Genomic DNA, 27,904 nt, shown 5'->3' on the forward strand with positions numbered 1-27,904 from the left:
AGTTATGGTGCTAAGAAATCCCAAAAAAATTTTTTTAAGAAGTTCCTCTAATCTTTTCTTTTTCACTTATGAATTATTGGATCATTTTTATGTTTTCAGGAGTTAAAATGTTTATTCTGATAAAACCAGGGAAAGAACAATCCCTCTTTAGTTGCTCTTTATGATTGTAATACAACATATTCAATCAGTGACGATTGTTTCGTTTTAGGGGTCACAGGAAAAATCACAAATCTTTATTCCTAAAGCCATTATTAATTGCGAACAAAAAGACATAAGGAATTGCTTGAGAACTGGTATTTTAAATATTGTTGGCGCTATAAAGTTCTCATCAATAATGGCTCTATATGCACACATTTGGATAATGCATACAGATGGTAGTAGCTTCCTCCTCATCGTCTACCTGCTACCCGTCAGCAGCTGCCGAGGAACCGCGTGCTTTTATATCACTGTGATGGTGCTCTTAGGCAGTAAGAGGAAATGACATCTCCCTTCACCCACACAGCCAACACAGGCTTTTAAAAACCTCTGCGGTCCTTCCCTTAGCTGTGTCCTAGCCTATTATACACCACCAGCCTAAGCCACGCTCCCTGCTCTGCTCTGACCTAATGGGCTGTGAAGCAGCGAAGGGAGGGAGGTGGGTGACTATCTCTCACCTCTAGCTGTCTTTTTCTTCCTCCGCATGTGTGTCTTTCCCTATTTTTGGTTTGATTACTGTAGTTCATTCTCTAAAAACACCAATAACATGTATTCCTTTTAGTGATAGATCTGGGATTTAACTCTACCGCTTCTGTATTTTTTTGTATTTTGTTGTTGAATTTGCTGGTCTAAATACAGAACCTGGAAACTGACTTTACATATATAGATGCTTATTCTAGGGCTCTAGAGCTTTGGGCCCCAAATCATAGTCGACGCAGGGAGCAAACAATTTTGAAATATCGAGATTTAATTTCTACCTATGTTACAGCAGCCAGTTTCCGATTAAATCAAGATTCACACATACACACACACACTGGAGTGAAGGTTTATGTTTGCAGCTCAGATATCCAGCTGTTTGCTCAAAAGTGCTCAAAAACAGACTGAGGTCTGCCCAATGGTGATGGAGGGAGAGAGCTGAGGAGAGCAGCAAGAGAGAAAGAAAGCTGAAAGATTATAAAGACAAGGGAGTAGAAGAAGGATTCAGTTATCCTGTTTTCATTAATCCACTTATTTTGTCCCTGTTCTTTAATACTACACTAGAGGTAATATTGGCTTAATCAACTACAGTTTCAGTCTCAATAGTTTTTTTTTATCTGATTCCCCGCCCTTCTACTGATCCCCAGGACTTAATTATTCCACTGCATGTCTGAAATTGAAACTAGGTGTATACCTAGACTTTGGGAAGATTGTTTGACTCTTGAATCCAGAGTGTATAAGGAATTTGCCTTTCTGATTTTTGTGTGGGTGTAGTCATACACACATGGTGCATTCTATAGACCTCGATTTCAGTCAAAAGTTTTTTGTTTTTTGACATCTCACTGACTTGGATCAGTCTTAGTCTTGGGTGGCTGGCAGTCCTGTTTTCTATGCTGTAAAAAGGATTGTATGGCCTAACATGCAAACATGTTTGCATGCATGATTTTTGGCAACGTATAGGCAATGATTTGCTATTTTCTGTCTGCTGATTAGGGGGTACTTTAGGAAGACAGATGTGTGGTTCAAAACAGGCTTGCAGATAGAACCACATACAGTATCTGCTCATGCTTCCAAACTCCCCGTTGATCGCACACACACTGATTATTAACTACTTTAATACTTAAATAAGAGTCAATTTGCACTGGTCTTCCAGCTTTCACTTTAAAGTCCAGGTTGTCTGTGTGTTTAAAGTTATTTTAACCTTGTTAATGTGGTCTTACGCAGCTCAGCCATGTTGCCGCTATACATGTAGGCCTAGTTTCTTTATAGTCCACCACTGGCATCTGACTTAAACCTGTCCAGACTGGTGCTCTATGATGGACTGTCAGTAAGTCAGAAACAGAAGCTTTGATATGACAGCTGTACATCACTTGTCATGTGTTTGAGGAGTTGACCTTACACAACCAACCAGAATCCATAAACTGGCTTCTGGTTAGCAGGGATGCAGGGAGAAGCCCTTTAAAAATAAAAAAAAATAAAACTGCATTCACAGAAGGCAGCCTTTCCCCTTTATGTTTTCAGCTGGCTAGGCAGAGTGGCATCATTAGACTGCTCAGCTCAGACGAAGAGTCTTGAAAGAGATCTCATGATGGATGATAGAAGGACTGAAAGCTTGTTTGTCCGCAGGACACCAAACAGCAGCTCCTCAGGAGCTGGTCCAGCTCGGTGGTCAGAGTTCATGGACGACGCCCGGCCAAAGGAGCCCCCTCAAATCATCCTGTTTTGTGAGACATCTGCGGGCTAAAATGACCTGACAGCGCTTGATGCATTTGCTGCCTGGCACATAAATGATCTGAAAACTCTGAGCTATTTTTACTGATGTTAATTTTCTCCGTGTTAGGGCCTTGGTTCACAGCTCGGTCAGCCTTCTCTGATACTATATTCCCGTTTGTTTCAGTAAAGGTTCTCCCGTCACATCGCATTTAGGTCGAGATGCCTGTGAACTGTGAATGCACCGCACACAGGGACCCGGCCACGCTGAGGCTTCTGGGTCCTAGAGTATGTCGGGTTCAGGCAGGATCTCCCCATGTTTAGGGTGTTGTTAGTAATTTAGTAAGTTTGTCTGTATGATGAATGTGCTGAATGAAGAGTAGAAATAATGAAGTTATTTTTTTTTTTATCTTTTCATTTTCTTTCTTTTCTTTTTTGCATGTGAAGGGAAATTTAATGCATTCAACTTTGACATCCCACTTGACTAAATAGCCTCTAAAAAGGTTTACATTTTTTTTTAGCAATTAATAAAATATTAACAAACGGTAGCATGCAATGAAAAACAGCAATTTGACTAATTTTAGTTATAATTTATAATAATTTGATCTTCAAATGTTTTAATTCAATTGCTACAATTTATTTCAAAGCAAATAGGGTTTAACCCCAAAAAGTAGTATTTGTAAATATAAGGTATTTTGAAGATGGCATTTTGATATATAAAAATGTGATAATAGGACTATAAATTGTCATTTGTGAAAAAATAGGCTATTTTTAAAATTGTATTTTAAAATAATAAAAAAAATACACAATTGTATTAGTATCAGAATAAATTACTGTATTTTTAAGAGTAAAAAGTACCTGATTTGTGCAGCTGTATCCACCAAGCAGCAGCAGATTGACTGTGTGTCATCTAAGAAAAGGCAGCAGTGACTGTCTTTATACCGAGCCCTCCTCAGTGGGCAACCGATTCCGTCATTCTCCTTCTTGTTAACTCAGATTTTATGAATAATTCATCACACAATCAACACAAAAATGAGCACGCTAATTGGTGCTTTTTTTAAAATCATCATCATCATTATTATTGTTATTATTCCAATATCCGGTGCGTACGATTAAACATGAAATTAAATTAATGTGATGGTGAGAAAAATATTTTTCTAATAGCCCTGCATTAACCCTCTTGTTAATTTGAAAACAGATTTAGGGGAATTAATTTTAAATTTGAACGCAGTTTGTGAACGGGGAAAAAAAAATCTCCAGCTAATTTAAGTATTCATTTGTGTAATAGCTCAATTTGTTTGCCAGTGGAGATATGGTAATATTTCTTTTCAAACAAGCTGAGGGGAGAAGAACAGAGGTTTAAATAAAACATGAATAAAACTAAATACTGAAAACAGATCCACAGCATGATGTTATGTGTACTACTCTGTTAAAGAAAAGAGATGTTTTTTTCTACAATAGTCACATCAGGCCTATAGCAGTGTCATTATTGTATCCCCTCTTTATTCTTATTAAAATTTCATCTCCAGTGGTTATTTTTTATTTAAATTGGCTTTCCAGTGGTGCGTACACAGCCCTTTTGGCTGCATTAAAAGTGTGCGTGTGCGTGTGTGTGTGTCTGTCTGTGTGTCTGTGTCTGTGTGCATGTGTCCCTTTTAAAACAGCCAGAAGGTGAGTGGGTGCCTTACAGTAAATCAGTTAAACGGAGGTTAACATGTGTTGAGGCAGAATACAAACATTATGAGTTCATGACTGAGTAAAAATATTTCCGGAATGTGTTTTCCCCTTCTTTTAAATTTCTGAGATGTCATTTGGTGTGCACGGTTTGACTCGAGGCCAAGGTTGTTACAATAAAAATACACTTTGAAGTTACATTTAAAATTGATGTAACAACTACACTTACTACGTCATGCTAAAGGCCCACTAGTTTACTACCTTTTCCTCATGCATGCACACATAAGCTACACACTTGCTACATGAATCCCATAGTATGTTACAGATATGCTGTTCTTATTTTTAATTAATGATGCCTCTATTTTTATTATAAATAAATAAATGGTCCTGTACTGCATCATCTAAATACACATAGAAGTTATTAGATGTCAAACAGACCTCAGAACTCATCTATTGGACAATTACATATATTCTTGACTATTCTAAAACGTCGATCATGTTCATTTAAATTGTGGAAAGCCAAAACCCTAAACGTGATTAATAAACGATTAATTGTGCAGCCCTACTCAAGAGTCAAGAGTGTATGTATATATATGTATATGTATATGTATGTATATATATATATATATATATATATATATATATATATATATATATATATATATATATATATATATATATATATATATATATATATATATATATATATATATATATACATATATATATATATATATATATATAGCTTTAAACTGTAGCAAATTAGGGAATTTAATACATTACTTGAGCTTTGATATACACGACTACTCTACATTGCTGTGGTTCCTTTTATGCACAGTGCTGCACAGAGATGAAAACATAAAGCTGTACAGGGGCCACCTCTGGACTCAGTTCCTCAGGAACAGGTGAATAAGATGTGTTCCGATGTGTTGGAAAAACACTTGTAATAGTCCAGGTGTGTGAGAGGATTGAGGACCAAGACCTGCAGGGCTCCTGAAAACGCGGGCGTCACTGCTCTTCAGTTTGCGTCAAAATGCATTAAAATGCACCTGCAGCAATAAAAAAAAAAAAAACTCTCTCTCTCTCTCTCTCTCTCTCTCTTTCCTTCTCTCTCCATCTGTAGCTGTGTTTCCATCAACGTATTTTTATGCGCATTTTGAAGTATCGCATTAGAAAATGTTAATTGGAAATGACAAAATTCAAAGAAAAAAAAACGTCCTCAAATTCGCAAAAATGTTTTTACGCTCGCTTGAGGTGGTTTTTGCCTTTTTCGAAAAACAGTTAATGCGCAAAATTGGAGATGGAAACAGCATTGCCGAATAAGTTGTGACGTAGCGAACATGTAACTGACATGACTATAGTCCTGGTATCCATCGGATGGGAGAAGGTTCGGGATACGGGTCCCATCCAGTGCGCCATACACTTGTGGCACAAGGTGCGTAGTGGAGTTGTGGTGCGCTATAGCCTGTGCCTCAGCCACGTCGGGTAAATTGACGAATTGGTTCAACAGCTTGAATCGTATGGCCCTGCACACCGAGTATACGCAGCGGTGAACGGTTGTCTCGCTGACACCAAACGTCTCTGCCACAACCCTGTATTATATACAGGTGGTCAACTTGTACAATGCTATCCCTCTCCATATAGCCAAAGAACTTCAAAACTCTTTGATTTAGCAAGCCGGTTTGCAATCTACAACCATGCGTAACGTCAACTTGTGACGAAACTACGCTTTGCGTAGTCTAGTTTATTCGCTCTAAACCAGTTGATGGAAATGCTTCTAATTCACATTTTCATTTTTTTTCTTCTTTTTTGCGACATTTTAAAAGGTTGCTTAAAATTCGCTTGGCAATTAGATGGAAACATGGCTTGTGAGGCAACAGTGGCAGCAGCAGCCAGTTGCCATGGCAACAGAAGCAGATGTTTCTCCTCTGTGATAGGATGTGAACTATTGACCTCGGTCTTTAAAAAAAAATTGAAATGGCAGTAATGGATATGGATTTATGAGTGTATGAGCTGTAGTTACATTGCCTTTAACGCAGCTTGGTACACCATATGCCACTGTCTGAATTTTTTATGATGTGGGCCTACTTACTAGCAGAGTCTGAACGATTTACTTCGCTCACGGGCTCTAGGGGCTTTGCAGCAGTACACACACACATTGTATGTTGGAACTACACAGTATGAACTGCATCTTTACCTCCTCTGTATACATGGGATGACGAAGGCAGTTGTGCATCTTTTATAAGCAACAGGTTCTACAACCAAGACAAATCTCACTCAGACAGGGATTGATAAAAGAAATGTAAGTTTATTAGAAAAGAATAAACTGCAGCCCAGTCTTACTGTGACTAAAATGACCTAATCTGCTACATGTGACTCACACACCGCTCAACCAACTGGAGACCTAATTTGACAGACTAGGCTACACATATGCATTAATGGCTTCAGGCACAATTTAAGTCACAGCAGTGCTACAGTAACCACAAAGGCCTACTTCTGCATGCTTTCCACAGGCTACAACATGCAGGCTTTAAAGGCAAACTATTATGCTTTTCAATTCAATTTTATTTATAGTATCAAATCATAACAAGAGTTATCTCAAGACACTTTACAAATAGAGTAGGTCTAGACCACACTCTATAATTTACAAAGACCCAACAATTCCAGTAATTCCCCCAAGAGCAAGCATTTATTGCGACAGTGGCGAGGAAAAACTCCCTTTTAGGGAGAAACCTCAGACAGACCCAGGCTCTTGGTAGGCGGTGTCTGACGGTGCTGGTTGGGGGTGTGATGAACAGTGGCAATAATAATCACAATAAAGATAATGGAACAGTGACTACAAATAGTAGTTGTAGTAGTTCATGGCGTAGCAGGGCACTGCAGGGCGTTAAAGGACATAGCAGGGCACAGCAGAGCATAGCAGGACATAGCAGGGCACTACAGAGCGTAGCAGGGCATAGCAGGGCGCGGAGCAGGACCAACGGGACAGCTGCAACCATGATTTAGGTGCCACCCTAATCCAAGGAAACATGCTGGGTGAAGAAAAAACATAAGGACTCCGGGGAATAAGTTCCCCAGAGCTAGGTTAGTAACAAGCATTTCTGGGACATGGATGCACACAGATGGAAAGAAAGAGGAGAGAGAAGCTCAGTGTGTCAAAGGAAGTCCCCCGGCAGTCTAAAACTATAACAGCATAATTAAGAGAGACAGGGTAAGGAGAGGAGCCTGGTCGGTCTAGAACTCTCCCCTGCCGGATCGGGCTGTACTGCCCTGCCTCCTTTACTTTGATACCTTGATACTTTGATTATATCATTGATTATATGGTAGATGAGTCTAACGACTATGAAGCAGAGAAGAGAAGGGGTGCTGCGTCTGCAGCCATACACCCTCCCCCGCTGGTCTGGCTTAACGCTGCAACTCCTCACTCCCTAAATATAAGCTTTATCGAAGAGGAGAGTTTTAAGTTTACTCTTAAATGTGGTGGCGGTGTCTGCCTCACAGACCCAGACTGGGAGCTGGTTCCACAGGAGAGAAGCCTGATAGCTGAAGGATCTGGCTCCCATTCTACTTTTAGAGACTCTAGGAACCACAAGTAGCTCTGCATTCTAGGAGCGCAGTGCTCTAGTGGGGCAATAAGGTACTAGGAGCTCTTCAAGATATGATGGTGCTAGACCATTTAGAGCTTTGTAGGTCAGAAGAATGATTTTAAATTCAATCCTTGATTTTACAGGAAGCCAATACAGAGAAGACTATGATCTCTTTTCTTAGGTCTTGTCAGAACACACGCTGCAGCATGCATCCTAATTTCCTTCCTTCCTAATTTCCTTCCATCTTTCATCCTTTCTTTTCTTCCTTCATTCCTCACTTTTTTATCTTTCTTTCTTTCCTTAATTCCTTTCCTTCTTTCCTTCATGCTTTCCTTACATCCTTATTTCCTTCCTTCATAATTTCTTGCCTTCCTTCCTTTCTCCTATTTTTCTTTATTCCATCGTTTTTTATTTCCTTCTTAAAGTCCAACATCATATTGTGTTCTGGTTATTTTGGCTACCCCTTGTATGTATTTATTTCTCCAGACAGCATGCATAACATTGCCTTCCAAACATTTTTACACACACAACACACTTTTGACCTAAGTAGAAGAAAAATAGTCCTTCCTAGGTTGACTTCCTTATACTCACATAATTAATCTTTAATCTGCTCCTCACTTCCATCCAGAGCTGTGACTCCTGCTCTCTGACGGCCCATCAAAACTTTCATAAGGGTAATTGAGATGAATCCGAAATGGCATAAACGTTCCTTCCATATAGTCCCGGAGGAAAGGTAAAAGATAATGTATTCAAGGTGCTACAAGGTGCCAGACGGCTCTGAATTAGCTTTGTCCTCCCAAAGCTGCACGGACATTAAGTGTGTGTGCGTGTGCGTGTGCGTGTGCGTGTGTGTTTACAGAATGAGACCACGTAGAGAGCAGGAAAAAAAAATGGCATGGACAAAACATCAAGGCATGATGCAAATACAGAGAAATAAACATTGCCCAAGGGTGTGAATTCATGCATGCCTGTATCTGTACAGTGTTTACATCTGCATGCATTAAATAATGAGCAAAACACAGCATAGAGGACATAGGCCTACTGTATTGGTGGGACACTGTGTTCACCACTAAAGAGCGCTCATCTTCTGTGAACTATGACCCCTGCTGCTGGGCATTCAGACAATAGCACATCTGTTATAATGTGAGCTTTGATTAAATAGGCAAATATGATGGTACACACTGACTCTATGACTGTCCAAATGAGGACAGAGCCAACGCCGGACAATTAAATGTGCAAAGCAAACAGAGAGCGTGAAGTGATGCAAATTGACAATCTATGAAAGCGAGGAGAAAGAGAGAGATGGGCAGTTCAACACTCAAAGACATGTTGCTCTGACAGTGTGGATTAAAAATACACAGCCGCTTTCTGTCTCTAACAGCTGACCCCTGGTCTGTACATCTATCCTGTAGACTGCTGCGTCAATCTTTTCATTATTTACCACTTTCTACCATGGATGGATTATTTAAAGAGACGCAGAACAACTAGGTCTCTTTCACTCTGGGAGTTTTCACTCTGGGTGTCTTGCGCCTATATAGGAAGGGTGGCCACGTTCCAAAGTCACATCTTCAATTTTCCTCCTGGTTGTAGCCATTCCCTCTTCATCCTCCTGCTGCTCTCTTTTTTCCATTTCTCAGCCTTCAGGCATCTGCCACCATGAGCTAATCAGAGGACGCTTACTTATAACCAGAAATGTTCATCATCCTCTCCTCTTGCATCCTGACCTTTAGCTGAACTCGCCTCACAGCTCCAAGTAGGCCATTGAGACAGAGAAGCAAAATGTCAAAGATGGGGTGAAAAGGCGGCAGGTCCAACTTTTTCACATCCTTTGCTGGACTGTAGTACTTTTCTAATGCCTTGAACTTGTCTTGCACCTCTTGTTGGCAAAATAGTTTCCCTTTTATGCTTACATGTTTAACATTGATTAATGCTCATAAAGATGTTCCTCTTTGCACTAAACGTCCAGATTATGTTTATCGCAGTCAAAAGTGCAACTAAAAATATTTGTAGGACATTACAGATGAGAGGTTCTGCCTTTTGCTCTGGGTAAACAATACAATATTTTATTCATGCTGCAAGATACACGACATGTCGCTTTCATTGCCCCTCAGATATCTCACTGAATAAATAAAATCTATATGTATTTATTTCTTTCAGCGAGTGGAAATAAGCCTTCATATCTGGAGGATCTCTTGGTGTGTTTCAGTTCAATTGAACCTTGAAAACAGAATGAATTACAGCCCTGAAAAAGATTGACTGTGAAGGCATCGTTCATTCAGCTATAAAACGGAAGCTTAACATATAAAAAAATCAAATACAGTAAAACTGCTTTAGATAGAGTTAAATGTGGTGTATGAAATTGCTTTAGATACAGTATGAGTAAAAATGTAGCCACTGAAAAGTCTTGTTTTAAAATAGTTAAAAACAGCACTTGGAAATAAGCCACATTCACAGAAATATAAATATGTAATAATCTGCATGTGATCACATCAAATATGTGGTAAAGAGATAAAGTAAAAATTCTTCATATTTAACCTGTGTTTTTTTATAATTTTGGAAACGTTAGTTTGAGTATTCATTTCACTCGGCTCATTTAGCTTCTTTACTGTGTGCCGTGCTAGATGAGAACACTGAGTTTTGATTTGTAACACGCTCTGAGAGCTGCTTGCACAGGACTCGATCAGCCAATCGTTTTGGCCGCCGCCAGCCGCTCAGCCACTCATCCGCTCAGCCACTCAGCCAATAGGATGACACAGGGCCCCCGGGGGGGTGTGTCTCATTAGCTAGATTCCAGGACCTGGCTCTGGCCCACTGGACGCACTCAGCCGAAAAGGATGCCATCCAGAGGGGGATTCATCATCTGCAGCATCGTCTCCTCTTCCTCGCTCTTTCTCCCGTCCCTCCTCGGGAAAGGAGTGGGCAGAGAGAGGCGAGGCAGTAATACACACAGATGGGCACAAAAATGCCAGAATCAAGTATTTTTTCCTAGTTTTTGTTAAAAATCTTAAACACTCACTTATTTAAAAACTATGATTTCCTCATTTTACACATCAACAGTCGACGCTACTTTCAAGATCAGCTGAACTTTAAGCTTCTGTTCTCGCACACATCTGGCCACCTCTTTACCCCATCAGGAACATTTTGTGCTTTTGTGGCCCTCCCTTGCGCTTCAACTATTTCGGGTACAGATTCCAGAGGGCCTGTGTGAGACCATGGCTGGTCGATGATCTAATTCTGAAAGGCTAACGTTATCTAAATGTACCCACCGGGAAGTGGCCGAGGTGGGCAGATCTGGAACTCCTTATGGTCCATCAGGTTGAATATAAATCCTCACCCTCGAGGGACCAGCATTGACCTTTACAGCCACGATCATGCACATACCTACCTGTCCACTACACCAGACACTTTGCCTACTATTTCCTGAGCGGGGACCTCTGCAGAAAAGTAATTATTAAAGTTACTGTAATATAAAAAAATCATCAAGAAGTCCCCTCAAATGGACTGTTTGACCACATCTGAACCAATATCCATTAACAACTTATTAATATGAACATACTGTATAAAGTTGTCGAATTAGTCTATTTTAGGGGACTTAGGGACCGTTCGGTATTTATGGAATGGACCACCGGAGGAAAATAGGGGAGGGTCATGTCTTTTTATTTTATGCTGAGGGGAGGGTCATCCAACATTTTTTAGTCTGGGTGGGGGGGGTCACCCAACTTTTTTATTCATGAAAAGAGCAAAATTTCAAAGTGGCTTGTTTGGGCCATATTTATCCATGTAGCTCTCAGTCTCGGCCCCCTAGCAGATGAGTTGAGATCGCATACACAGAGTTTGCTGGGAGGGCAGGAGGAGTACTGGAGCACTGCCCCCCTGGTGGCTCAAACAGGTAATTGCATTGTTTAAAAAATGAGTGGAATAATTACATCTGGCATGACCAGATATTTTATAAATATCTTAAATAACACAAAACAACTAAATGGTGATAGGTAATACATCTGATTTCATATACTGCTTTAGTAAAAAAAATATTACCTGGCTGACGATGGGAGCAGCAGGACGCAAAAAACGAAAGTTACTGTTGCACTAGTCTGGACATCTTGCTGTGCCAACCTTGCAATAAAGGTTTCCTAAATGCCATGTATATAAATGTGATGTCAGCTTACTAATTGATTGCGGGTTTTGTATAGATTTGGACTTTTATACGTTTATTCCACTTTGTTTAAACGGCGAAGTGGAGAGGCCTCGTTCACCTGTTTGGAGCTGGCTGGTGAATGTGAATCTCGTATCGGCCTTGCTGGATACACCGTATCATTTACCTTTTTCCGTGTCGTTGGATTATGGCAAAATAGGGATCTTTTTTTCTCAACGTGTCTTAAAGTGCCCATATTATGAAAAAATCACTTTTTTCTGGGATTTGGGGTGTTATTTTGTGTCTCTGGTGCTTCCACACACATACAAACTTTGAAAAAAATCCATCCATGCTGTTTAGAGTGAGATACAGTTTCTGAATGTGTCCTGCCTTCAGTCTCTGGGTGAGCTGTTCAAAATCGGCACGGCTTGTGACGTCACAAGCCGAAACGAGCAGGCTAAGCGCAACCATTAGCTCGTTAGCATGCTAACGCTAGCATGCTACCTCGTTCTCAATAGCAAAGCACTGCTACAACACACACAAGTTCACCATAATCTACAAAATGTTTTATTGTTTTATTTCATGTGAATACTAGTTTACTAGAGAAGTAACTTAGTATCTGAAGTAATGCAGTAATGCATGAAGTGTGCATTTAGTTTCCAGTGCTTATTGTGTTTCCACAACAATGTTAGTGTGTAAATCTACTGAAATGGCCACCACACCATAACAGAGGAGTGGGATGTGTAAGATGAGAATGCAGAGGTTAACTCGTGTATGTCATGGCTGTAAAAATCAAGTGGTATCTGTACTTCTTTGCTAAGTGTAAACTTGCACGCAAGGGGGGGGTCATTCGTCTTTTTCAAATCATTTTGGAGGGTCGTAGGAAAATTATTACTGACGAGGGGAGGGTCACGTCTTTTCAGGTTAGAGGCCACAAAACTCTTCCGGTGGCCCCTTAATTAAATAACGAACAGTCCCTTACTGAGTTAAAGAGATTGCTGAAAAGACAAAGTAAGTGTCCCTTTGCACTGATCTATAAAGCTACAGTAAATGACTTATTAACCATTATTAAATACATTATTTACAGCTTATAAAACCCCTTATAAATTGTGCTGTATTAGAAATTGGTAACAACAAAGGGATTTACATAGTTAAAGGCAAACATTGACAGAGTGGTTGTCTTTTGTCATAGCCATAAAAGAAGAAAACAAATGTCAAATTAAACCAACACAGTTTCATCCAAAGCGAGATACACTTCGAAATGGAAACGTACTCAAAATGACAACTCCCATGCAAGAAAATCCAATTTTGTGCTACAATGATCCTGAAACGAAGTGAACAAAATTATGTATTTAATGACAAAATCATATTTGTTTTTCATAATACTGACATGTAGCTATTCTTTTCTCACAATAGCTATGTATTTTTTGTAATGAGACCCATAGTCTATTCCACCGACATCCAAACACACAATCAGAACATGATTTATTATAAACTAGCACCAGACTGTCATGCTAATTACGGTGAGTCAGAAATAAACCTGGAGTATTAAAGCCACTTGAATATTAATGGAGGTGTTAAAGCGGAATGCCATTTACTTCCCTCCTGGGTCAAGTACTGGAAAAAAAATATATTGTTGGAAGCACCATTATTCAAATGAGAGTGCACAGACTTTAATAGAAATCAGTCTAACCATTAACTTCTGTTTTAACACAGCCCAGTAATTTGGTTTCCAACATTTGTAGACATGATTGACTGTTTCCATCTATTGTAGAGCATGTAAATGTGGCCCCATCCATATATCCCAAAAAGCCTCATTCAGGACCTTAAAAGGCTCCAAATAAAGATAAATTAGGGTTACCATGTTGCCTCAATCTGAACTAATGTCAGCTAAAACCGAAATGAGTGCCCAAGAGTGGTTTTATCATTCACTGTTTGTGGATATGGAGCAAGGATTCACCTTTGAACTTGCAGATATAGTGGTAATTTCTGTTTCCTGAAAGGCCTTGAATGAAAAGAAGAAAGCGCGTGATGGGTGTTGAGATCAAAGTTCACTTAAAAAACACATTTTACATGCTTGTACTTGTTAAATCGTCATGCCTAAAATGATCTAACCTTGGTGTTAATAAACCTTTAGATCATTATCATTCATCTTAGGTTAAGGAATGTGTTTTTATAAAGGAAACATGGCAATGCTGTTTTGTATCTTAAGATTCCTAAACATATTCTATGACTTCTTGTTCCAACACCAAACAACCACCAAAATATTAAAATATTAGAACACCATGTATTTTTTAAATAAAAAGATACTATATCCTGAATGACTAATGCATCATTTTAAAACAATAATTAGACATTTTGGGCAATACCCTTATTCACTATCTTGCAGAGTGGTTGGATGAGAACATTATTACTGCTTTCATATCTTTGTTTAGTTTAGTTTATTATATGATCCCCATTAGCTGCGCACAGCTACTCTTCCTGGAGTTTGTGCGTTAGCTAAATATCAATCTACAGCCAGAAGCCAGTTAGCTTAACCACCGGTAAAACCACCGTTTTTGTGCAGAACAAGATATAAAGTGTTAATCATTGCCTTAGAGTTGCTGGTAGGTGTATTTCGTTACTTTAGACCGAGTCAAGCTAGCTTTTTACCTATCTTTATACTAGGCTAAGATAACTTTCTGCATGGCTTCATATTTAGCTTAGCTTATCATATCGCATAAACATGAGGGTGGTATTGACCTTCTCATCGAACTCTCAGCAAGAAAACTAATAATGATTTTCTTAAGTTCCTGAAGATGTTTGATACCACTCTCATGTCTGTGCATTAGCTAAATATGAATCTACAGCCAGGAGCCAGTTAGCTTAGCTTAGCACAAAGACTGGAAACAAGGGAAAACCGTTAGACTTGCTCTGTCCAAAGGTAACAAAATCTGCCTACCTACCAGCACCTCTACAGCTCACTAATCAACATTTATATCTTGGTTGTTTCATCTGATATCTTGGTTGTTTAATCTGTACAACAACCATGGGTAAAAAGCAACATTTGGGGTTTTATGTAGGGTTATTTACCAAAGTCACTTTGCTAAGCTATGTTAACCTGCTGCTGGCTGTAGCTTCATATGTGCTGTACAGTAGGCCTGTAATTGCATAATTGTCTAACCGCAATGTTTTGTAAGTATTGCTGGTTCTTTGTTTAACCATAATTATTTGACAACATTAGCTAAGCTAAGGTCCTAAGGGGTATGCCTGATGGTAATTATCAGTTTTATGTTCATTTTAGAAACAAATACAATGTTTTATGATGATAAAGAGGCATGGTTTACTTGTGTTATTACATTATCTGGATCGCATAACAGTGGTATAACCAAAAGATGTATCCTGGGATTCATTAAACAGTTTAATTTGTCTGAAAAATAGATATTTGACTGAAAGAGAAAATGATATTGTTAATCGCAATTATTTATAAGACAATTAATTGGAATTGTTACAGCTCTACTGTACAGACATGAGAAATAAGCATAGGCTATATAAGCATATTTCCCAAAATGTCGTACTATTCCTGTAAAAACATTTCTTCTAAATTTTGCATAATGAGGTATTTGGTATTTTTTTTATAACATCGTACTCTCTTTAGAATAATTAGAATAATGCTCATTATTAGGACTGGACATCTATCTATCTATCTATTGATGTTTGGCTGTGCAACATGCATTTCTTATGATGTACTCAAAAAGTTTTTGTCTTGCAACACCGTTGATGAGGTTAAAACTTCAAACAGCCTGAAACATTTAAGACTAAACCACTAATAACCATGTCTTGGAATTTTGCAGAAAACCATCATGTACTCTGCAATCAGTCCAAGCTTATAATCAATAAATCTAGTGTGTTGAAATGAGCTATGTGATGGTAAATCTAAGGATTTAGACATTTAAAAGGGTGTTGCTAATGATATATTATGACTTGAGTTTGTGCTGGATACCTGATATGTTTAAAACATTATGCTAAAATGTATGAAAATGATGTCTGCATCAACCGCAATTTGACAACTACACAGATGCTTTGAAAACAGTCACACCCTGCAGGGATGATCAAAGAAGCAGGCGATCCATTTTGACACAACACCCTCTCATTTGCCTCCAAAGGCAGCTCACATTGAATGGACAGATTAAAAAACATTGCTGCCATGTTAGATACAGACCAGCACTCACACTCCATAATTATTAGCCTGATGATTGCACACAAGTGTTTTTGGTTGTTGCATCTGGCTCTATGGATGATGGAAGTTGTTGTATGTATCCACCCGCATTTTCCTGGCTGTCAAAAATTGCATTCTGAAAACGCCGTACTCCTCTCATCAAGAGTCATAATTTACTTGTCAAAGCAGGGGTCCTCTCAGCATGCGGCAGGCTCCCTGGGGTTATAATTGCGAGACGGTTTGGTTCTCCTTAAATGCCTCCAGTCAAGATGGAGCACAGGCCTGCTAGTCAGGCTTTGTGTACTCTTTCCTTTTAAAAGTAGCCATTTACACAGAAAATTGTAAAACATGGTTAAAAAAATTTTTTGACTAGCTTTACTATACTTTTGCCATCAACTCCTTGTCATCAGTGCCATTTAACATTGATTACTTTGGTGCTCACAGAGTCATCTCTACACTGACACAAGGTCCCCATCTTGTGGAGGGAGCAGGAAAGTCTGTGTCAGACGGATTTGCAGGTCATTTAGAATTTTTAAAGATTTTTCATAAAGCAATAAATAAGTAATGAATATGTATATGAATCATTCAGAAAGCAGGATGTAAAATTCATCAATTCTCAAGTGCTGTACTGCAGTACAACTGTGTACTATTCTACTTTTCACTCCACTACACTTATTTGAAAGCTTTAGTAACTGCTTACTTTTCAGATTAAGATTTCACATGCAAAAAAAAAAAAATACCCAACAACATAATAACGCTTATAAAAACATATGTAATGTTTAAGATTTAAAAACGGCAGTTGTAAATCTTTTTGGCTTGTGACCTCTTGCAAAAAAAGTTGTCTAGGTGGAGCTTTTTGTTACATTTCGCAAGAGTGATTCTCTAGACTTGAGGCTCAAAGTAGTAAAATTATCAAATTTTTCACCCAAAAAGCAAAAATTTGAGAAAATGGATTAATATAGCAGAAGTTTTTGTTCTTTTTGTTTCCTGCCCCATTAATCATCTCACGACCCCCCCACATTTATCTTGTGACCATTTGGGGGAGCGACTGGATTACAATTCTAATTAAAATGAAGTATTTTGACTTTGTGATATTGGTACTTTGACTTACAGTGAATAAAGAATCTGAGTACTTCTTCCACCACTTTCTAAATTTATTCAAAAATATTCACGTGAGATGAAAGACACTATTTTTACATGATAAATTCATAGTCTCGTCACAGTTCTCTGCTATTCAAAGTCACCATATCCTCCATCTTCTCAAACAATCTCTCAATCAAAGAGTGACTTTTTTTGCTGCCAAGCACATGATACCTGCCCCCACATCTCTCTACGAGCCCCATTAGCTCCCCGTTCCTCAGGATGTGCTGCTCTGCGCTCTCCCCTAACATTTCCCCCCATGTGAACAGCACCAGCGTGCGCTGCCAAATGTCTTCCCCAAACAAACTCATGTGCTCCTCTATTGCTCTCCTGTACTTCTGTGTGCAGGTTAAGAAGGCGGGAATGAGTAGGAGGACGACGTGAGGTCCAGGGTGACACCAGGAGATGCCGTCGAGAATGCTTTTCCTTTGTGTTGTGTTGGTCAGATCTGGCCCATCTCGCCACTTCAGACCGAGCGGTTCTGCGACTGTAAGTCGGCGTCCGGCTACTTGACCTCTCCAGGGTCTGAAGGTAGACCCGTCGTTTTTGTATGCCTGTCCACACAGGATGGTGACTCCAGCGGGGGAGCGAGACGACCAGGACTCCCCTAACACCACCACCCTCAAACCCGACCCAGGAAGGTCTTTGTTGTTTGAGCTTCTGTGACCCTGACTTGCAGATAAAAACTCAAACTCTCGAATGACCTTTGCACTTTCCAGATCCTCTCTGCGTTTTTTCTTCCTCGTCTCCTCTCCTCTTCCTCTCATCTCTTCCTTTTGCTCGGCCATCTCCATCTCTTTTAGTGTTTCAAGGTGACAGTTATTGCTCTCTGCAGCCGACGATGCTGTTTTCATCCTCTGATCCTCCCTATCCTTTTCTCCTCTATCTGACTCTCTTCCTCTTCCTTCTCCCCTTGTCTCACTGACCTCTCGGAACATTAAATGCAAGTCGTCTTCTGAGCTCTCAACTGCAGCTGTCAGATTGAAAGAATCCCCCTCATGGACTCCCACATTGTAACCAACCTCATATTCTCCATTCTCTCTTTTGAGCAACCCTTCTTCCCGTTCTTTAAGATTCTGTTCCCATTTTCCCAATTTCTTAAGTAACACCTTTAAATTTTTCTCTTTGATGTGAAGTTCTTCCTTCAGCAGAGCCAAGTCTCTCCCCATCTCATCTAACTGCTGCGTTGTAGAGTTCACACGCTCATTTTGCATTTGCAACTCTGTCTTCCAGTTGAGCAACTCCTGCTCTTCATTTCTTAGGTAATACTCCCTGTCTTTCAGCTCCTTCCCATGATCTTTCTGCCCTTTTACCTTCTCCTGAAGATCTTGACCGTGATAGTTTAGCTCTTTCTGTTTGCCTTCCAGAGCTCTTAGCAAGCTCTCTAGCTCCTGTTCCTTTTTCTTGATATTTTCCACTCTCATACTCACATCATGCTCGCATTTATCTTTTTCTTCCTGCTCTTTTTGTTGCCTTTCTTCCCATTTGCTAAGTTGTTCTTCCTTGCTTTCCAACTTTACCTCTTTTTCAACAAGCTCCTGCTCTTTTGCATCGAGTTCATATCCTCGTTTGCTCAACTCTTCTTTGTTTCTATTCAGATCCTGCTCCCTTTCCTCTACTTCTTTTTCCCTTTTTAAGAATTCCTCAACCTTCGTTCTAAACTCACTTTCTTTCTGGACATGCACTCTCATCTCATTCATCTGCCTTTCTGCCTCACCCGCTCTCTCTTTCATCCTTTCCATCGCTACCTGTAGTTTGTCATTTGCCTCCTTTAATCCCCCGACCCTCACATCTCTCTCTCTAAGAATGCCTTGGATCTCTGCCTCTATGCTCTTCACCTGCTGTTCATATCCCCTGAGATGTTTTCTAACTTCTTCTTCGCTCTCCGTCTTCAGCTCCTCGCACTTTATTTTGAGGTTGTCTGTCTCTTTTCTCAGCTTCTCATTTTGCTCCTGCAGCTCCTCAACTCTCCTCCGACTTTCCTCATATTTCTCTGTGGCTTCCTCCAAACGACTTATAGCGCACTCCTTCTCCTTTGCCATGGATTCCATGCTCTCGTTCTTTCCCGTAATCTCCTTTTCATAATTCTGAATCATGCTCGTCATCTCCAAGTCCATCTTGTTGATGAGCTCCTTCAGCTCGGACTTTGTCTGCTCGATTGTTAGCCTCAGTTGGATGGTCTCTTTCTCGTTTTCTCTCTCTCTCTGCTTCAGTTCTTCTTCTTTCTCCTGAAGTTTTGTCATCATTTCAGCATCTTTTTTTCTGTCCTGCTCTGCATGAAGCTGCTGTATATCGATGATACTGGATGTTTGGTTTTTAATGCTTTCTTTCAGCTCTTCAATTTCTTTCAAGTAGTTTGCACATGTCTTTTTTGCCTCGTCAATCTCACTGTCTCTCTCTGCAAGAAGGCATTCCGCTTGTGCTATTTCATTTGTTTTATTGTCAATGATTTTTAACAGTCGGTTCAACTCGATTTCTCCTTTCTCGTCCTTCTTTCTCTGCTCTTCCCTCCATCCCATCTCCCTGGAGTCGGCCTGTTGTTTAACACTTTCAATCTCCGTTTCCTTTTCTTTTAGTTTTCTCTCCGTGTCGTTTAAAAGCTGCCGTTTCATCTCCTCCATCTCTCGTTCTCTGTCTTGCAGTCGCTGCTCTGCCTCTTTCTTTTGATTGAGAATAATTTCTCCTCTCTCGTCTTCCTTTCTCCGCAGGATTTCGTCAACATCCTTTACATGCTGATCCAATTTTTCTATCATTCTTTCTTTTTCTTGGAGTTTTTGCTCCATCTGTTTCTTGTGGTTTAAAAGTTCATTTAAATGTTCTTTTATCACGTCTGTTTCTCTTTGTCTTTCCTCCAGTCTTTGCTCCATGCCTTTCTTGTCCTTTAAATGATCAATTTCTTTCTCTTCATTTTGTTGCAGCTTTTCATTCATTTCTTTGACATTGAGCTTCATCCCCTCAATTTCTTTTTCTTTTTCTCTCAGTCTTTGCTCCATTTCTTGCTTGTAATTTAAATTATCTAGTTCTTTCTCTTCCTTTTGTTGCAGCTGTTCCTTCATTTCTTTCACATTTACTTTGATCTCATCTATCTCTTTTTCCTTTTCCTGCAGTCTTTGCTCCATCTCTTTCTTGAGATTCATAACAAGTCTTTCCTTTTCTTTGTCACTTTCTTGCATTGTTTCTTTGATTTCATTAATGTGCTGATGTTTTAACTCCTCGATTAGTCGGTGTCTCTCTTGCATTTGTTGCAAAATGTATTTTTCATGGTTTTCATTCATCACTTTCTGCTGTTTTTCATTTTCTAGCGCTGTTTCCTCTGTTTGGGTGGTGTGCTTTTGCTCCAACTCTCTTATCTGTCTTTGTCTTTCCTGCAATTGTTTCTCAATTTCTTCTGCAAACTGTTGTTTCAGCTCTTTAATCTGCCGTTGTGTTTGGTGCTCCGAGTCCCTTATTTTATCACTGTACTGCTGCTGGACTCTTTCCACAGCTTCCTCTTTCGCTTTCACTTTTCTGTCTATTTCCTCCTTGTGTTCCGCTCTCCTCGTCTCCATTAGTTTTTCCATTTCATTAATTTTTCTTGCCATTTCTTCCTGATGCTGCAGTTTTAACACTTCTACCTCTTTTTCTTTCTCTCGCATCTTCTGTGCTATGTCTTTTTTGTAGGTAAGATGAATTGTTTCCTTCTCTTTTTCATTTTCCAGCATTTTTCCTTCTGTTTGGGCGACAAACCTCTGCACTAACTCTGCTATCTCTCTCTTTTTTACTTGCATTTGTTCCTCTGTTTCTTTTGCAAACTGCTCTTTCAGCTCTGCAATCTTTCTTTGTTTTTCTTGCTGTGTTTCCTTTATTTCATTGTCATGCTGCCATTTGACTCTTTCCATATCTTCTGCATTGTCTTTAAACTTTTGATCAATTTCTTCTTGGTGTTGAACTTTCATTGTCTCCATCATTTTTTCTATTTCTCTGATTTTTCTGGCCATCTCTTCCTGATGCTGCAGTTGTATGCCTTGTATCTCTGCCTCTTTCTCATGCATCTCTTTCCTATGTTGTGATTTCATTTCTTCAACTTTCCTTTCTGTATCTTCTTCACATTGTTTTATGATAGCGTGAGCTATCTGCTTTTCCTCTGAGGCTTTCTTCCTAGTTTTTTCCAGCTCTTTGTCTTTTTCAAGCAGTTTGACTTCCATCTCTTTAAGTTTTTCTTCCATCTCTGCCATCTCCCTGTTTCTTTCTTGTTCTTTTCTCTCAAGCATATCATCAATATGTCTTTTAGTCTCGTCCATTTCTGCTTTTAAAGAATTAACTTTTTCCATCCACTCTGCTTTCTCTTTCTTCTGCAGCTCTATGTTGTCTTCCAATTTCTTAACCTCACTCAACCACTCTTGCTTCTTTGCTTTGATGGTATCCTCCCTCTGTTTTCTCTCATGTTCATTTGCTACACCGGCACGCTCAAGGTCCAGCAGCTTCAGTTGCTGCTCGTCAATTCTTTCTTTCAGCTCCTCCATCTCTCTCTCTTTTAGCTCCAGCCTGAGCATCGCCTCGTCCCTTTCCCGTCTGCTCTGAGTTAGCGCCACGTGGATTCTCTCATTTTCTATGCTCAGATCCTGAATTTCTCTCTCTTTATCCTCTGTCAGCCATCGCATCCTCTCCTCCAGCTCCCCCTCAACTTCCCCATCATTCTTCCTTTCGCCCATCCTCCTGTTCTCTTCCTCCTCTTCTTCCCTTTGAAAATCGGCTTTTCCGGGCGATTTCCCCTTCTTCTTCCTGTCAAAAAACCACCTGATTCTTTTCATCTCCCTGTCTCTAATATTTTTCAACTCATCCTCCTGGCGAAGCATTTTATCTCCCATGTCCTTCAGCCGCTGGTTGAACTTCTCGTTCCTGTGCCGGCTCAGATCTATGACCTCCTGAACTAGGCCAGAGAAAGCCTCACACCTGTTCACCGCCGCCATCTTTTCTACCTTCTGCAGGAGCTCCGTCACCTTAATGGAGCCTTCACTTCCTCCTCCATCTAGGCTGCTGACGACGTGGTACCTGCCCCTGCACTTCTCCAGCAGCCACTGGAGATCCCTGCCCCCACCCTGGATGTGCTGCTCGATATCCACCCCCTCCCGAAGCTGATCCCCGTGGGTGAACAGCAATATGGTGTGTCTCCATACACCCTCGCCCAGAAGCTCCAGATGTTCCCTCACATGTGCTGCCCTCACCAGTGTATCCACCCTCAGACTCAGCAGGAGCGCGTGGGGCCCTGGAGGACACAAGGCCACGCTGCTGACAATCTCCCTCTTCACCCTCTCAGGTGTGGCCCCCGCCACACCTCCCTCCCAGCCGGGAGTGTCCACCACCGTCACCAGCCGCATGGCCACCTCCGCTTGCTGACAGACGCACTCCTCTGTCACTGCCCCGGCCTGAAAGGAGCCCATTTTGCCCAGGATGGTGTTCCCGGCAGAGCTCTTTCCTGTTTCACGCTCGCCCAGGAGAACCAGCCTGACCTCAGTTAGACGTCGGGGAACCTTGGAGAACGACTGGCGGGCGTCTAGCTCTGAACCCTGAAGACCATCGCCTGGAATTGAGAAAGGTACAGATTTGTGGTGAAACATATTTTGTAGCTCAAGTTCAGCTCTGATAAAAATGAAGGAATTTTGGCCACTAGGGGCCAGAAAAACTTCAAAACAAGCCAAAAGACACAGCCACTGCTAGCTTGTTAGCTCAATAAGTTGTTAATGCTAATGTGTTAGCAAACAAGTTACCTACACATTCATTTCAAACATCATATTCACAGCCACCTGATGAATTCAAGTCCAATATTTACTCTCTTTTTAGCTTTTGGTCTCCACTGACTCCTGAAGGAAATATCTGTTTAGCTGCTGAATGCTCCACTTTGTTGTCTGTTGTTTAGTGCTGGGCAGGTAGTGTACAGTGGGTTAATCAGAGTTTTTTTGGCTGAAAACCGCTGCCTGCTGCTTCTGGAAATGACACTGAGAAGGGTTGCTGGTCGGAAAACCGAAACGAGTTAAAATAACTTAAAACGCTTTATTAAGCTAAGAGTCAGAAACGTTTCCACCTGGTATTAAAATCCGTCCTGAGTGATCCGATCAATGGACAGTTCGAAGTACAGGTGTGAATGCACCCAGGACGCATTGAGATTCATCATACTGTTGGTGATGTTTCTGTGTTTTTGTTCCAGTGCTGCCTGCCCTTATGGCTGTCTGGAGCTCTGGTCCAACATTTGCCTGGAAAAGGCAGCCGCCAGAATACAATAACCTTAATTTTAGTTTCATAAAGCGTCCCCGAATTCATGACTGCGTGATACCACTGCACCGTCCTGATCTTACGTCACAACGTCTGCTGTTGCTATTTAGAAGCCGGCAAACCTGAATAGTCAAAGCAGTGCCTATAAGTTCCTCACCATAAAAATCCCTCATTATTTTGTTATTCAAAACCATTTATTATGAAGTAGCACAGTCAGAAAATGTGGGTCTTTATTAGCAGTGACTTAAAATGGCTAGAAAAAGAGATTCAGTTAGAAGCTAACGTTACAAACGTACTGAGATCTAGACACACAGAGACCCTTAAAAACATCTTTCTTGGGCGCCCGGATAGCTCAGTTGGTAGAGCGCGCGCCCATATATAGAGGTTTACTCCTTGACGCAGCTGGCCCAGGTTCGACTCCAACCTGCGGCCCTTTACTGCATGTCATTCCCCCTCTCTCCCCCCTTTCATTTCTTCAGCTGTCCTGTCAATAAAGGCCTAAAATGCCCAGAAAATAATCTTAAAAAAAAAAACATCTTTCTCTCCGGCGCCCGTCAGTAGACATCCTTCTTTCGGCACACAGACAGACTGATGGCAGCGCTTTTTCATTGCATGTGAGCGTAACAACTGACATTTTTTTTTCACACACACACACAGGGTTCGAATTACGTGGGAGCCAGTGGGAGCTGAGCTCCCATAGAGAGAGGATGAGCTCCCATTAAAGCAGTAAAATCATACACATGTGGGGGTCTATAAAAATCATCATTATTTAAATCACAAATAAAGCACTTTTCCCAAACACACGGAGCTCTGAAGCAGACCTGTGTGTCGCTTAGTGTCCACTCTCGCTGTAAAAATAGAGATGAGCAGCGGCACAGACCACGGAGCTGCTTCAGCGCGCCTTCCGTGGTCTGTGCAGCTTCAGGTTTATAAAGGACGCGCTCTGCTGTGGGCATGCTGCGAAGAAGGTCTGAGATCTACTGTATCAGTAGAGCAATCACGTAATGCACAGCAGACTATGATGCAGGTAGATTATTTTCAGAAATATTGTGACTTTATTCTTGTAATAGCCTATTACAACTTTATTTTTCTCAAAATATCACGACTCCTCCAAATCTCAGAGAGCACAGATTAGTTATATTTTGAATGTGCACAAAGTTTTGAACATGAGCAGAAATCTTGCTCAAACATCTGATTACAGTCCAGGGGTTTATTAATTCATTAAAATGAATTCATGTATCACTGAGGTGAATAATTGTCATGTGCACATGTAAGGAGGTTACTTCCCCAACAAAAGACGCAAAAGAGGAGGGAGGAGTAAATTATGCCTCTAGAGGCTACATGTGTGCTGACTCAGATGTAATTAGAAAATTCGATCTACAGGAGAATAAATAGCAATACAGAATGCCTGAGAGCCTTATTGTAATATATTCCATTATGTTTTTATATTTGGATTGTAATCTATGTTTCCCGTTACATAAAGATATTTCCAGCATACATTGATTCAGAAAAAGGTAAATAGGTGCATAAAAATTCACCTGAATGCAGGAAAAGAAATGTTTAATGCTCAAAATTTGCTGCTCATAGACTACTTTTTTTTTTTTTTTTTTTCTTTTTTTAAAGAGACCCCCACAAAGATGAAATCATAATTCGAACCCTGCACACACAAACAGCCCAGCCTATGCAAATGGAAATGAAGTACGTGTTTATTTTCATATACTGTAGAGCGGGGAAGTGAGATCCAGGGTTTTTTCTTGCATAGAGGAATTTTTGGCGCCCCCCAAAGAGGCCAGCCCAAAAGGAAAATCACAAGCACCAAAATGACAAGAATTGAGAATAAAAATATCAAATCCTCTCTAAATGTGTTTAAGAGCAATTTTCCAAACAACCATTGAACAAGCAGAACATAAACTTGAATATGAGAGTTAATCTCAGTTTTATCTCCAGAGTCAGGCTGTACCGGATTCTCCCGGTGATTTATTTAAATATAATTTTTTTAAGCAGTTTTGTTAATTGGGGTTTTATTTACTCAACCATAATATACATTTTTGTTTATCAAATTGTCAGAAATAGCTGGAAAATGCATAGATTTCTGTCAAATAAGATAACACAGTCTCATTGCCTTTACTGTCTCAATGCCCCCCCCACACACACACACATTTGGAGACGCATTCTGCTGCCAGGTGTGAACACATGTACTTAGAGTTGTCCACTCGTGATTGGATCCCTCATAGGAAACAGGGTTAGATGATAATTCTTTCGGTTTGACACTAAGGGCTACAAGTTTCACACCTTGTCACGTGATCCACTGTTAAGTGCAGCTTTAAGCATTAGTTTATATTTTCCAATGAATACATTCAGCAGGTTTTCTGTGCCTGATTGGGATATGACTTCATGTGTTTGACAGAACTTGAGTTTTACAAACTGAACAGACTGAAGAACTCACTCATTAGAGCAGCTTTGATGGTCCCTCTCTGCATCTGCGTCTCCATCTGCCTCTGTTTCTTCCTCCTTTCCCTTGCTCTCCGCTTCCCGTCTGCTTCCAGACCCACCAGGACCGTATTATCCATCTCTAAATGACTGCTCCCATCCTTCTTCCCCTCCACCATCTCCTCCAGCTTCCTTATCAGCTCTTTAACTTGCGTCCCATCTCCTTTGGTCCGGTTATCCAGGACATGGTATCTGTTGCCGCACTTTTGGAGGAGCCTATGGAGTGCCGGGCCGCTCGTCAGGATTCGTTGCTCCATTGACACCAGGCCTAACTCGTCTCCCCGGGTAAACAGCAACATGGTGTGCTCCCACACTGCTTTTCCCAGCGGCTCCAGGTGCTCCTCTATCTCACTGATGTAGTCATCTGTTACTGAGGCGCAGGATCGCACCACAAGCAGCACAGCGTGGGGTCCAGAAGGGCAAAGTGACACACTCCGTAAAGTCTCCCTCCTCACCCAGTTGGGGGTGCTGTTGAGCGGGTAGTACCACTCCCACCCTGGGGTGTCTACCACTGTGACTTTCCTCCCTGCCACATCAGCTCGCCTTTTCACACACTCCTCCGTGGGCTTCCCGCTCTCGAAGCCCCCTACTCCTCCCAGGATGGTGTTGCCTGCTGCGCTCTTCCCTGCTCCTTTCCTGCCCAGGAGGACCAGTCTAAGCTCTGGGAGAGCCGGGGGGGCGCTGCAGGAGGCGGGAGTGTGTTGTGAGTCCATGGCGGCCTGCAGACTCTCATCTGTGAAGAAATGGAGAAGTACTTCCTCAGTGCACCGTACCGGATAATCTGAATGACACAAAACACAGAAGTGACAGTCATCTAGTCTCTGCTTTACACTTAAAAAACTGCACTTTAAACCTTCTTTTTCATTTTATTGTTTACTTACTCATTATTATTATTATTATTATTATTATTGTTATTATTAATACCTAAACACTAAACTGCATTTGCTATCAGAAAGTACATACATACTATACAAGCTTATTTCAATTGTATACTTAGAAAAGAAAGAATGTAAGAGCTCTACAATAAACTCACCACCATTCGTGACGATGACTGGACTACAGTTCTCATCTGTCACGTCCATCACATCTCTGTCCGCTTGTCCTTCCTCTTCCTCTTTTCGCTTCCTCTCTGTCTTTTACGAGAAGAGTTTCTTCACTATCGTTGTGAAAGAAAACAAAAACATCCTTAGTAGTCAGTTGATCTAAAATGAAGATTGGTGCCGCACAAAACTGAACACAGAAAGTGGAAGACTTACAGAGTCACGTGACCAACCTGTGGTTTTCTGACGTGCTCTTCTTCAATGAGGCAGGAAGTTAAACATGGCATGGTGAGCTTCTCTGACACATTAACGTGCATGTGCTTACACACATAAGTGCACATACACATGCTGCACACAGTTGCAAAGATGAATTCATGTATGCACATACAGAAGTTGTATATGCGTGCTGAGGGACATAATGCAGGCTTCATGATGAGAGTTGCAGAGCTCATTGTGGTAAATGTGTGGCACATCTGTTTCCTTTACCCACGCAGAATGATACAGAGCTAAGTCTGCCTTGTGGTGACAAGTTCCTGCCTCCAGCCATGCTGTCAAATTACTGTAAAGGACAAGAGTGAGCAAACAGCAGACAGAAGTTGTATACAAAATGCAAATTATGAAATATGTTGCAGTAATATATGATTGGTTTGACTAAATCTTAAGTTTCAACATGCAGAACAAATTTTGTGGTTTTCTAGTATACAAACTGAATGCAACAAATTTGGAAGAGCAGCTGCCATCAGGTTTATCAGACATCAAATATACTATTCTGTATGTTCCTAAATTTAGTCACTGTTTAGTTTTAAAATAAAGCCAGTTACCAGTTTCCTATATTTACATTACACAAATATTAAGTTTAAAAGTTCTTGACCTTTGAAACAGGAGTTGAGAAATTAATCTCACCACAAGGTCTATTTAGCAATTGTTCTGGAGCATCCAATCAAACTTCTTGTGTGTTTATAAACCATAATTAAATGCTTATAAATGCTAAATAGGAGGGGTTAAGGTAAAG

The 27,904-nt window shown here is 40.6% G+C and overlaps 1 protein-coding gene and 1 long non-coding RNA gene across 3 annotated transcripts; one reads left to right on the forward strand and one right to left on the reverse strand.

Annotated features, from left to right (window-relative positions):
- The first annotated feature begins 14,251 nt into the window (after positions 1-14,251).
- Positions 14,252-17,057, forward strand: LOC116043283. Its single transcript, XR_004103437.2, has 2 exons — positions 14,252-14,381; positions 15,833-17,057. It is a non-coding gene; the product is annotated as an uncharacterized LOC116043283 (long non-coding RNA).
- Positions 17,058-17,102: 45 nt separating this feature from the next.
- On the reverse strand, positions 17,103-27,138 carry si:dkey-185m8.2 (trichohyalin). Of its 2 annotated transcripts, none has more exons than XM_035993645.1 (3): positions 26,886-27,138; positions 25,809-26,585; positions 17,103-22,673 (listed from the first exon to the last, which is right to left on the reverse strand). In XM_035993645.1, the coding sequence occupies exons 1-3, from the start codon at positions 26,932-26,934 to the stop codon at positions 17,191-17,193; spliced, it is 6,309 nt and encodes a 2,102-aa protein (XP_035849538.1). In that variant the 5' UTR covers positions 26,935-27,138; the 3' UTR covers positions 17,103-17,190. The 2 variants fall into 2 exon arrangements, with proteins under 2 accessions (XP_035849538.1, XP_031145714.1); XM_031289854.2 differs by having other exon boundaries at positions 25,809-26,633; positions 26,886-27,127.
- Positions 27,139-27,904: the final 766 nt, after the last annotated feature.

The sequence above is a fragment of the Sander lucioperca genome, chromosome 17 (genome assembly GCF_008315115.2).
Source record: "Sander lucioperca isolate FBNREF2018 chromosome 17, SLUC_FBN_1.2, whole genome shotgun sequence".
In the NCBI taxonomy this organism is placed as follows: domain Eukaryota; kingdom Metazoa; phylum Chordata; class Actinopteri; order Perciformes; family Percidae; genus Sander; species Sander lucioperca.

What these genes read in the sequence shown, in the direction of transcription:
- si:dkey-185m8.2 (XM_031289854.2), bottom strand. Translation starts at nt 26,934, where the DNA reads ATGGACGTGACAGATGAGAACTGTAGTCCAGTCATCGTCACGAATGGT. An exon ending in AGTCATCGTCACGAATGGTG is followed by an intron (nt 26,634 to 26,885) that starts GTGAGTTTATTG and finishes TGTGTCATTCAG; the next exon opens with ATTATCCGGTACGGTGCACT. An exon ending in CATCAAAGCTGCTCTAATGA is followed by an intron (nt 22,674 to 25,808) that starts GTGAGTTCTTCA and finishes TCTCAATTCCAG; the next exon opens with GCGATGGTCTTCAGGGTTCA.